The 12,871-nt window shown below is 38.5% G+C and overlaps 2 protein-coding genes across 2 annotated transcripts; both read right to left on the bottom strand.

Moving 5' to 3' along the window:
- Positions 1 to 937: 937 nt before the first annotated feature.
- Positions 938 to 7,433, bottom strand: LOC110958682 (mpv17-like protein). The gene is made up of 4 exons (XM_022205331.2): positions 6,837 to 7,433; positions 3,899 to 3,969; positions 3,592 to 3,621; positions 938 to 2,907 (listed from the first exon to the last, which is right to left on the bottom strand). Exons 1-4 carry the CDS (start codon positions 7,138 to 7,140, stop codon positions 2,665 to 2,667), a joined length of 648 nt encoding a protein of 215 aa, XP_022061023.1. The 5' UTR covers positions 7,141 to 7,433; the 3' UTR covers positions 938 to 2,664.
- A 988-nt stretch (positions 7,434 to 8,421) lies between these two features.
- On the bottom strand, positions 8,422 to 12,845 carry ntan1 (N-terminal asparagine amidase). The gene is made up of 10 exons (XM_022205320.2): positions 12,542 to 12,845; positions 11,604 to 11,706; positions 10,973 to 11,038; positions 10,768 to 10,876; positions 10,587 to 10,660; positions 10,437 to 10,490; positions 10,293 to 10,346; positions 10,102 to 10,199; positions 9,858 to 9,971; positions 8,422 to 9,715 (listed from the first exon to the last, which is right to left on the bottom strand). Exons 1-10 carry the CDS (start codon positions 12,620 to 12,622, stop codon positions 9,545 to 9,547), a joined length of 924 nt encoding a protein of 307 aa, XP_022061012.1. The 5' UTR covers positions 12,623 to 12,845; the 3' UTR covers positions 8,422 to 9,544.
- Between the last annotated feature and the right edge of the window lie 26 nt (positions 12,846 to 12,871).

The following is a 12,871-nucleotide window of genomic DNA, read 5'->3' as shown; positions in this document are numbered from 1 at the left end:
GGATGTGAGCACTTGGGAGACACCCACCGGCACCGAGTAGAGGGTAAAAATAAAACAATAGGGCACCGTTGAAGCGAAGGTTTTTTTTGTTTGTTTTTTTTTGGTTTGGTTTCGTTTGTTTTGCCTGTTCTAAATTGTATTTTTAGTTAATCTAAACTTGCCAAATTTCTCTTTGATTATATTATTTATATTCAGGGAATTCTTCAAACATTTAAGTAACTTTGGTTTATATATATATATATATATATATATATATATATATATATATATATATATATATATATATATATATAATACATACATTGATTGAAAATATCAAGTTACAAAACAGACTGTAAATTTACATGTCTAATTTTAAATAATATTAATCTGTAACATAAGCATTTCTAGCCCATTTTGGGGGGCACTCAAGCACTCCTAAATTGAATCCCAGCAACCCTAAAATTTGAGAGATTTTTTTTGTGTATTGCATGAAAAATAATTGCAGAAAAATAAGGGTTGATTTTTTACTTTTAGATTGACTTGTTTATTGAATCAGAGATAATCTTGTATGTCTATTTGTGATATGGTGCCTAGCTTCTGGAATTTTATCATTTTTTCCTTTATTTTTTTTCACACTTTGAGTGAGAAAGCAGAGAGTGAATACAAGGGCTGCAAAATTCGACTATGCAGCAGGCAGCCTTTTCAAAGTACACGTTGTGCTCAATACATTCCCAGAGGTGACGGAGACGGAGGCACAGTTGCAACTAAATGCTAAGTAATGCATATAGGAGTGAGCAATATTTCTGTCTGAGTCAAAACAGACATAAAAAGATAAACAAGGTACAAGTGACACTTCATATCAGAAAGGGTTGCGCTGTTCTCGGTACAAATGTCAGCTTAGTAATAACATGTTTCTGTTGTGTAACTGTGTTTCTCAGTAAACACACACGATGAATGAATGGGATGTTATCTTTTAATTCAGCAGTACCACAGTTAGTGCAACTAGTGCAAAAATTAAACAAGATCAAATCAGTTTTCAAGTCAGCACAGCTCATCTGCTCTTTGTGATCTCCAAAATGTAAAAAATAAATTAGACAATTCTTACAGTGCTTCAACAATGTACCATTTTTTGAATGAGATGATAACATTATCAAGCAGATATGCACAAAGGGAATCTTCACCGATATGACATTTCAGTTCCAGTGTTGCACATCAGCATATAAAGAACAAAAACACTCTGATTCTACACTAAAATGACACAACTATGTCTAATGATGCAACTCTAAAGATAAAACATCCTCTTTTCAAATACTGCTTTATATATTAATATGCTATTTTCTTTAATAATTTAGTTTGGTGAGACATCAAATCTAATAATCGCACACTAGCATACTACTGTAGCTACTTCAGAATGCATAATTACAAACGATAATTAAAACTCAGCCGTATTAGACAAACAGAAATAGACACAGATCGCTGGGGATTTCTGCATTACATGGAAGCACAATTGAAAGCAAAGGTTTGTTTATTGGCCTGAGACAGAGAAGGTTGCCCTAAATCTTTCCTTAAATTCTATGTATGGAATAACAGACAGCTCTTGTGGTAAGCTGCACTCTATTTTTAAAACCAACCGCTGCCTGGCGAAGGCATCAGACGGTACAGGTGAAGAATCAATACAGGCAAGAACACCTATAAACTAACATTTACAAAGAGGGTACCAATAGCAGGCATCATGGAAAACAAAATGAAGTGGTGCAAAAAGAGACAACAGTCCACAGCTTAATGCTAGCATAATGTCATAAAACACTTAGGCAACATTTCAAGATTCAAGTAGATGGATGTTTGAGACTAACTTCATTAATTATTACTAGAAAAGCTCAAATTAATCTTGGGTGTCATCTAATTACTGTAGAGCTTCAAAATGTGGAAAACAAAAATGTATTTTTAGATCATTTTTAGTTTTTTCTTCTGTATTTTTGTTTTTAGTATTGCATCATTTCCATACACATTAATAAAACACAGTTAGGTTATAATATAATAGATTATTGGTACCTGTGTGCATCTTATTTGGTATTTCATGTACCAGAGTGTAAACTGGAACCAAAGCAAATAGTCCTTAGAGATCAGGCAGTCTGTTGCTGTGAATGAAGCACTCATGTTAATAAAAACAAGATATTTGAAAGTTTGTAGTTTTACTTAAATTTCAGTCTAAGCTAATAAATTAGCTGCCACTTCACACAGTAGAAGTAATTCTTGTTGAGTTCTGTCTCAGATATACTGCAGAGGTCCTCAGAAATTATTTCAGTATTTTTAACTTTCGCTCTTCAAGGAAAGACTACATTAATAAAAATAAATAAAAAGACAAACATGATGAGAAATAGAGCATGGAGACACTTCACTGTGATATGGAAGGGTGGGACTGAATGATACTTTTCCACTGAGCTGCTAAACTGGATTAATATTTAAAAAATACACTGCATATACATTCCATTTGCCAGAGGCTATTTCCCAGAGCACCTTGCAGCATCATTTTCTGTCTTGCCTCAGTGAATCTTCAATCGAAGACCCTGGCAGAGTTAGTGTAACATCAACCACTGAGCTAGAAAGAACCAGACTTAGCTGCTGTCTAACAGAGCAGCTGGATCCTGGTCAGACCAGTTTAGATTCTGTGTTCTGAGTCTGTTACTGAGCGGGTTTAGACGCTGCTGTTCCCTCTTTGGAAGCATCTGCCTTATTCTTAGAGTCTACTTTCTCGTCTGTGGGCTCTGCTTCCTCCTCTTTAGAGGGGAACATCCAGGCGAGAGCAGCAGCAGCCGTTCCATCGCCGCTTTGACGTGAGAAGCACAAGAAGGTGGCCCAGATGAAAGCACAGCAGCCGGTGAAGGTGGTCCGAACATACAGAGGCACCAAGGCAAAGTTCACAAACTGACAGACAGAGAGCAAATACAGTTTCACATTATCAGTGTATTACATGTTCACATTTCAACCCCTCAAAGCCCAAATTGGAAACGCAGGTTATCTTTAAATAATCAGCAGAATTATACCGCTTGTCAGAGCCAGAAATTGTAAAAATGGAAAGAAGCATCAGATTTTTTTACTTTCTGACTGTCTTTGACCCATCAGAAAACCTAATCTTTATCCTGATGTACCACATTATGCGACACGTCTCATTTAAAAATGTATCATTCTTCGTTCATTTTGCTTCGTGATTTGGTGACTGCTGGGTCTAACTTACTTTATGTTTACTGAACATTTACTCTGAAATGGCACCAAACAAGCTGACAACACGTCAAAAAATAAGCAATTAGCGTTGCAGCAATTCATTAACACTGAGGTCCAAACAGTTGAATGCAAATTTTTAGAGCAGTCAAGATTTTGCATATTTACGTTTTTATCTTATATTTATCATCATACACTGAAAAATGTAGAGTTTAGCTGCTCAAAGTAATGTAAATGTAATAACAGAATGGCAAAGAGAATGTCAAATCAGGTATGTTAGGTTTATTCTGAGACTGTGTGAGATTTTGAGATGCAGTTGAAAGTGCTGTATCATCACTGTGGACCTTGGTCAACAGTGAACTTGTGCGCACAGACAATGTTAATATTTACCTGCATGAATGGCCAGAACATTAGCCCTGTCTGGAAACAGAGACAAAAAAGAAAGGGCACATTAATTATTGGCAGAATTTTAGCTGATGACAAATAAACTTCAACGATTGAGAAGCGAGTGATGTGATAAAACGGATTGCCTATTTTGATAAACACAACTAAAGATGTGCAGCACTGTTTTTTTTTAATGCATCAGCTTTGGATGTGAGCACAAACCACGGCTTCTCTTCTGTCTAAAAGTAGACAAAGTTAGCTGTCACAACACATCACAGTGCCCGAAGAACAGCTCGTCTCTGCTCTGACCCACCTTGTATGTATTCAGGAATTTTTCTCTCCAGTCCTCCATGATGTCCTCCTTTCCCTCCAGGAAACTGACGCCTGCATGACAAGAAGGATTTGACTGATGGATGGTTTATAGGAGACTTTGTAGAAACCATTTACACAATACTGGCAGCATAAAAATAACCACTATGGACTTGCTCTTGGAAAACATTATTAATACAATGATGGCATGCACACCGTTCTGCTTTAGGATTATGAATTTTTTACTTGTTTGTATTGTTCATATTAACTAGAGATACTTAATTCTAACTTAAAGGGGAGCACTAAACATGACTAGAAAGTATTGTCATTGGCCATTTGTAATACAAATCATTTTTAGCCTGATTATACCATCAATGTACCGTCTACTCTGGTGGCCCAACACTGGATTAAGAGACTTTACGACAGGTTTTTCTTTAAATTTGTCACCTGTCTTTCAGTGATACTGCATGAGCAAACAACTGTAACTGCGTTTGATTGGATAGCACTAAATCCCTAGTTTTAGTTAAGATACTGTAAAGCGCCTTCCCTTGGTCTACCTGCTTCATTTAATCCCCCTTTTAAACCGATTATTTTAATTAACTACTTCCCTAAGATACATATAATCCTCAGCTTTGGGAGTAGTGTTGTCAAATTTGTAATCAGCATGCTTCTGACTTACCCTCTGGAACTAATAATTTACTCTACAGGCTTCATCTTAAGACAATAGTCCCCACGAGCAGTGAGAGCCTTTTGTAATTCAGATTCTGGTGCTGTGAGGATTACAGTATTAGTGTAGTTAAGTTGCACACATTGCAATTTGTGAGTTAATTTTTCTATCAGAGGAGAAGAAATCGGAAAGAACGTCTCATTTATAACCAACGTCTGTTTGGAAAATCAATGTGCTCCATGATGTTTTTCATGCAACCTCTGAAGGCAAACGTGACCTCTCTCAGCATTAAATTAACTTTCAAATGCTGCTCACGTGTTGCTTAGTACCACTGATAACACATTTCATCATACCACAAGTTTCTGTAATTTCAATAACTATCATCACACATGGACAGAGTTTTTTAACACTGAAATCATACATGAACTATGAATGTTTTGCCTATGGGTGAACTTTTCTCCCCCAAATAACCCCAACACATCACTCTACAGAATTAAGCGGGTATAATTAATTAATGGATGTAAAATAGTTGTCAAGTCATGGCAGTGCATAGGGAGGGTCGATGAACTGCAATCTTCTGTCAATATTAGGTATAGATAATGGACATCAGATAAATAGTACATTAAGAAGCAAAGGTATATCTGTGCATGATTTTCTTAACTCTCAAGTTGACATTTTCTAACTAGAAAAGCACTCAGAGAGTGCAGACCTCCGCCAGGGATAGAGAGGAAAACAGGAAAGGATCATGAGCTAGAATCGAACCTGCGTCTCTGACACAGTTCTGTTTACAAATCACTTTCTTAACCAGTTGAGCTATCTGGACACCTTGCTCCAATTTGTTGGATGACATACTAACCTATGATGTTTTTGTCATATTTTGGACCAAAACATACTAAAAAATTCAAAGTGATCCAGAATCCAGGATCCTTTCCGGATTGCCACCAAAATTAAATCAGCTCTTCCTCTGACCATAGTCTACATCCCCTCAAAATTTCATCTGAATCTGCCCAGGCGTTTTTGAGGTATCTTGCTAACAGACAGACAGACAGACAAATGCCAGGTGTCACATAACCTCCTTGATGGAGGTATAGCCTTTAGCCTACAACAGCATTATATAATTCCTAAGAGTCAGTTATGTCTTCTGCTTTTTGCGTTAAACAAGAATCGGAGAATGTCTGTAGAATGCTTTCAGAACTACATCAAAGAAAGAATGTTGTCAAACCAGCATTCATTAAATGTTTTCAAGATGTTTTTGACTCCACTGACAGTAGAATGTCTTTTATATAATGCTCTTGTATGTAGCAGAACTGAAGATGCTGAGGTTCTCTTTGGGAGTGACCAGGATGGATAGAATCAGGAATGAGTACATCAGAGGGACAGCACATGTTAGAGGCTTTAGAGATAAAATCAGAGAGGCCAGACTGAGATGGTTCGGACATGCCCAGAGGAGAGAGAGGGAATATATTGGTAGAAGGATGCTGAGTTTGCCACTGCCAGGCAGGAGGCCTAGAGGAAGACCAAAGAGGAGGTTTATGGATGTGGTTAAAGAGGACATGAAGGTAGTTGGTGTGAGAGAAGAGGACGCAGAAGACAGGGTTAGATGGAGGCAATTGATTCGCTGTGCCGACCCCTGAAGGGAAAAGCCGAAAGAAGAAGAAGAGGGTTTTGCCTGCACTATTCTGAGGATGTTTTGTTGCTATGATAACACATCATTGAATGTTCTTTAAAAAACATTGCCACAATGTTACACTATAAGGATGTTCCCAATGCAACATTCAGAGTATGTTTTCCAATTGTTTTCAAATCCAGCGATGACAGAATTTTCTGTAATTTGATGTATTACAAAAAGGACAGCCATTTCACCTACAATGAATGTTCTAAGGATATTTTGGGGATGTTACTGAGGAAACCATTTATAGTGTCCTTTTGCGAACCACAATGTTACCCTCTAAGATGGGCACTAAGTGCAACACTGGGACAACGTTTTAGGAATATTGTGTTGTTAGTGCAGGAAGAGAGCATTCTGGGAACTAAAAAAACATTAGTAGAACTTTCTCAGAACATTTCTAGACTATAAAACATTTTGGTAAGCTGGGAATCTACTCCATTATGTCTTTCACATGACCTCTGCTAGTCAAAGGTTGTTTCACTGATCAGATGTTTACATTACAATAAGAAGAGCAGAGAGAGCCGGGGTCAGGTCACACATTGACAGCTACTGTATGTGATGTGTGTTTAACCGTTAACAGCCCCATTAACTCTACGACCCACCGACCTGTGTAGAAGACGCTGGTGGCCAGGGGCGCCGCCGTGGTCTGGTCCAGCAGCAGCTTCCTTAGCACCATCCGGTAAGAGTTACCGGGGAACCGGCGCTCCAGGAATCGCATCCAGAAGAAATTGAAGTTGCCATGGAAACTGAACGCGACCACGGCGACGTTGCGCGTTTGGCTCCAGTCCATTTTCTCCCTCCGCGAGAACCACTGATGGACGAAGTCTCCGCCGGCGAACAGGCAACCGTACAGAGTAACGTTGGTGACCCACGGGAACCGGCGGACGTGTCGCAGAAACGCCTTTCTCATCGTTTTGCCGGTTACTCAGCCGAGTCAAACATGAACTATGGTGAAATTTATTTACTAGTCCGACGCCGACTAGGAGCTAGCTAGATGTTAACTAAAAACGAACGCTGCTGCGCATCTCCGCCCGAATTTCGATGGAGGAAACTTAGCAACGGCGAAGTGAGCATGTTTTTTCCACGTAAGTACAAACTAATATAAACCCAGGTAGGATATTCGCTTGTCAGAAACCATTCAGCAGCCGGTACGGGACTGTCAGTGTGACTGCCACCAGGTCAGCTCCTTGTACGTCAGCTTAATCCGCCCCTTTTTACGTAAAAAGAAAAAAAATCAGAGTCGGGTGCATGGTCGGATGGGCGGAGTCCTGCTGGAAATACCCAGCAGTCATGGAAGCTGACAGCCGGGGCGGAGGGTTCATTTTAACGGGTTGTTGAGGAATGCATTAAGCAGGGATCTCCCCTAGGAAATGTTACAAGCTTCAGCCGCCTAATTTCCAGCATTCTGGGGGTTTTCATGTGTCAATTTGTGCCTTTTTGCGTTGATTTTACAAAAAAAAAAAAAAAAAAAAAAAAAAAAGAATTCCCAGCTCGTGTCAGGCTATTTGTTGCTGTTTCAGGTGTTGCGACCAAACCGTTACGTTTTTATTTACGCATTTATCCATAGGAGTAAATATCTTCCAAGTATCTTTGCCACTACTTGGCTCATTTGTGTCAATATAAAAATGAATTTATTATTGTACAACAGATATGATTATATATATTAAGACTTAACTGAAACAGATACATTGATAGTTGGGAAATTTGCATAATTTGCTTGAAGTGCATTGATATTTGATATATAATCATTTTAAATATTACTGTATTGTTTTTATAAGGGTTGTTTTGGTTGCTTTTCGGGAATGCCAAATCAATGTTCCTATCAGAAATTGTATGAAAATGTTTAAAGTGGAGTCTATAAAAAAGTGTTAATTCACAGGCAGGCAAGTTATTACAGTCTCCTGTCTGCCATGTGCTATTAAGTACAAGAGACACTTGATTTCTGAGGCACATACTTGTATAATGTAAACATTTTAATAAAGATTTCTTAAATTTTCTCAAGGAATATCACCTGGTATATCCACCTAGCCTATTAATTGGTTGAGGTATAATGTGTCTTATAATAATAAATACTAATTCCACTGTTCTAAAATGGCAATGAAGCAATCCCCTGCAAAAAAAACCTCACCCATAAATTCACTTTTCCACCCCTAAAACATTGCTCTACAAAACCCAGTGCACACATATTGAATCAGATTTGACAATTTATTTAGCAACAGGTACATTATCTTCACAAGTTGCAAAGAGTTACACTGGATGCTTTTAAGCGCCTTACATCCTCTCAAGTAACACAACTGATGAAAAGGCCATGTATTTAATTTTAACAGTTTCAAAATAGGTACGACTAGTGAAAATCCTGCTTTGTTTCATTCAACAAAAAAACCATGTCACCCCTTGCTGGAGATTCACAATACATATGCACACATGCAGTTCCTGAAATATACACATTCATAGCCAAGTATACAGCATTATGTAGACTAGGTCATATTCTACTCTAATCAGGAAGGTGCATTTGTAGTGGAAAATAAACTTTGTTCGGCTATTTAACAATTAAGTGTTTGTATTTGGTTTGAAACAAAGTGCCAAAATAAATGTTCATTGTTGCTGCAGCAGATTTCCCATCTGGAACTTTTCCAGTAGGTCAAGCTCGATGCTGAAGAGCAATATAGATGTTTTTATGTACAAGTTGTCGCCCATAAACTACAGATCATGCATAGATTTCCAAAGCATATGTTTATAGACAGCGTTTCTACAGTCTACCTGTCAATCTCTGAGGTCATTAGGAAATGTTTAGTGTATTTCCGTACTTCATAGAATTCTTTGCTCCTATTCACAACATCAGCTTTCATGTTTACCTTTCGAGTCAGAATTTCTAGCACAACAGTAAGTGACAATCAAAGGCCAAGTTCATTTTAACGCTACAAGTATAAACTGAACTTTGAAAAATCAGCTGTAGTATATGGGCTAAAAATATAGATATTAATTTATAAATTGTCTTTACCTGAACATACAGTAAGACAAAACAGAGAAGGACATTAACCTCAACTTACTGCAGCACAGCAGGTGATGTAGAGTGCAGACTTCATGCCACCTCAGAAGAGAGGAAATAAACTGTTAGAGGCATAAAGACAGTCGTCTTCTCTGGACCAGCCAGATGAGTCAGGAGAGCTATTCAAATGATGTCAGGTCCGGTCACGGGTTCTCTCCGTGTTAAGACAAAATGAACATTGGGTGAGAGGGGTCACAGTGCATCCATTGAGCGCAGAGGCAAAAACAGTCAGATTTCATGTTTAGGTTCAGAGAGAGATCGTTCTCTATGACTGGCCAGCTCTCTCCCAGTCCCCCCTCTCAGTCCGGTGGTAGAGCTGTGGCTGACCCCCGGGGAACAGGCTGTCAGAGTCGGGGTGTTCTAAAAGGAACTGGATGGTGGATTTCATGTGTTGGACAAAGTGCGGTGGCTCAGCCATCGGAGAGGTGGACAGATACTGTGATAGGAGACAGATACACCACAGTCAAAGTCATAAAGTGCTTTGTTAATAATTTGCGAAGTGCCTGTGTCCTCATAAAGCTGTTTGATGAAGATGTGCGGATCATCCTTAAAAGGCAACTACTAACAGAGAACATTACCTTTAAAATTGTGTCATCATTTTGTGACAACCAGAAGGCAATATCCAGATTCGGAGACCACTTGCACGGTCCGATTTTAACAAGTCCCTTACTTGAGTCGTATATGTCAGCCATCTGAAAGGGACAGCCAGCATATTATAATAATCTTTGCACAGCTTATCTCCATATCCTAATAATGAGACTGTGTCTGCAAAATGAAAATGAAAAATATTTAATGCCGAAAATGTTTCATATTCTTGAGTACCTGTCCACCTGTGAAGGTCCGTGCTGATCGCAGCTCCTCCGCAGGCCCCTTATAAGTGAATGAGGCAGGAAACACCTCCCCTGTTTTAACATTTACGCCTGTGTAGCATCAAACAAAGATGTAACATGTTGAAAGTCATGTAACATGAAAGCAGTACATTTCTCTTTGTAGGTAGCATATTTATCACTTACCTATTCCATATAATACAGGGTTGTGTCTTCCGTTAACAACAATATCGTTCATTTCTACAACAGAAAAAGGTTAAAGAAATAAAGGCTTGGCTGGTAGCTCAATTCTGAAAAAAATAAAATGATTTCAAATTGATATCAAGTTACCTGTAATGCAGCATGTTTCCAGATGAATATCCTCTTTCTGTTTCTGGAATGCTGCTGTAAAGTGAAAATGAGTGATTTAAGTTTTACAAAGCTCAAAAACTGTCAGGATACTATTGCAGTGTGACATGAGGCAATTTCATCAGACTATACCCAGTATGTTAAGGCTGAGTTTGTGGGATGTTTTTGAATCATCATTAAATCCCCCGACAAGATGAAGCTCAAGTCTACAAAATAGAAAGAAAAGAAACTGTAAAAAATGCGAACAGAATGCTCAAATGGAGCAACATGCGCTTTTACTGTGTGCATTTGGAGGTCTTGCTGTCTGCCATACCTGCCCTCCTTGCAGACAGTACTCAGTGATGTGACAGCTTTCACAAGGAGCGGGACTTCAGACCAAGTGCTGGAACCGTCACAGTGAGCGAGGCAAACTGCTCCACTTCCTGAGGAATAATAAATGTTATAGCACTGCAGGGATTTAAAACGTCGTACAAAGACAAATTAGGCACTCAGCATAAATCTAACAAGATAAACGTTACCGGTGTGTCGCAGCACAACCAAATGGCAGGTGGTGGCATCATCCGATCCAATGACCGAAACGCAATCTGAAAAATTGAACAACAAAGTATGTTATTTCTGTGTTCCACATGGTTACTTTGCAGTAACAGTCAAACAAATGTTTACTATTGTATCAAACAGTCCCATTAAGAACAAGCAAAGTCATGCTCATAGCTATCCCTGATGAAGAAAAATCTGTTTTGCAGGTATGCTGCATTTCTGAAGCTTCTAACGGTTTTTCCTAGATCAGTATAGGTCCTTGGAGAATGAACAGACATGACATGAGTAATGACTGGTCTGCACACAGTAAGGCAATGAATGTGTTACCTTATTTGACATAAATCCATACATCAGTGCAAAATGTGAATGCCTGTTCCCTTCTATTCTGAGGGGCCGTCACCAAATCCAGATTTTAATTTTGGTAATATTTAAAGTTGTTGTAAAATTTTATGCCAAAACAGTGTGTATGTGTTGTGCTGTGACCTGGCCTTCCTTGCATTATTGCATAAATGCACAGTACAAAGCAACCGACCTAGATCATAGAGCGCAGGGGCTTTATTACACATATGACTGCCACTATATGATCTGTTTCCATAACGCTGCTTCACTTACTATCTGCCGGTGTTGTAGCAGCAAACTCTCTTTGTTGGACGTACAGGAGGCACTTTGGATCGACATCAACAAGTGGCTTGGAGCGAAATGTTCTTGCATTTTCCTGTTGCATGAAAGTAAAATGTTTAATTTTATAAAAATGTTGTGGATTTGTAACATCGATGCAGACACACTTAAGACCAACATTATATTATGTATACTGCATGTGTGCGTTTTATGGGTGTGTATGTGAGGGGATGAGATTATTAGTCTGTGTATGTATGGTGGATCATATTATTTTCTTTCTATTTATCACCTTGGATATGTATTTGCATTTTAGACTTAATATTGTGCCTACTTGTCCAGTGGCCGCAGATGGCAATGAGCTACTAACTAAATCTGGTACAATACATCTCCTTTCTCAGTAGTTTTATGTCTAAGAAGAGTCCTTGACAAATAAATAAAAAACAATGTATTACAGTAACTGTTTTGACTTGGCGGTTATTAGTCATTGTAAACTTTGGAATCTGAATAGTCTTATTACTACTTGACATGCTTGCTGTCATGGAAATGTAAAGTTAGCATATAATCCCAATCAGTGAAAGAAAAAACAAACCACCAAAAAAAACCAATATCTCATTTAAAGACTAGACAAGAGTTGACAGAAGTCCCAAGCTTTTCTCATTTAAGACAGCTACCACTTGTTATTTTTTCTTATTTTCATGTTTTAATTAGTTGTAGGTTTGATTTAGGACACATAAACGGGCATTATTATTACTTATACAGGCCTCCTGCACATGTCAAATAAAATTTCACTTTATAACACTCTGCTGTTGCTGTTTCGTCACAGCATTATCTGCTACTCTGTCATAAAGTCATTAGAGCAAAGTACAATTAGCTGATGAGGAAAGCTTCTTGGTAAGCTAAATGTAGCCGCGCCACACTTTCGGGACACAAACCTGTAAATGTGGGTTTTTGTCGAACAGTTCCGCTGTTGAGCTTATGCGGTCAAATCCCCTATTCTGAATTAACAAAGGCATTTCCTTAAACGAGGTCCAGTTTAAAGTCAACGGATTATCATGCTATTACTAAAGACTACTAACTTTATCTTTATATCGCCTATGCTCTCATAATGCACAGGGAAGCCCAGCCATCCATCTGTTTCACTGACCGGAAGTGTCTTCTTCGTCCGTCGCCTTATTTTGAAGCCGGCGGTGCTTTATCGCCAGCTACTGGTGCGGTACAGACTCCTTCCATTCTTGTTATTAGTGAAGTTTCGTGTGTAAATA

Source organism: Acanthochromis polyacanthus, chromosome 3, assembly GCF_021347895.1.
Source record: "Acanthochromis polyacanthus isolate Apoly-LR-REF ecotype Palm Island chromosome 3, KAUST_Apoly_ChrSc, whole genome shotgun sequence".
In the NCBI taxonomy this organism is placed as follows: Eukaryota; Metazoa; Chordata; class Actinopteri; family Pomacentridae; genus Acanthochromis; species Acanthochromis polyacanthus.
Note: the sequence above shows the minus strand (reverse complement) of the source record. Positions and strands in the feature narration are given on the sequence as shown.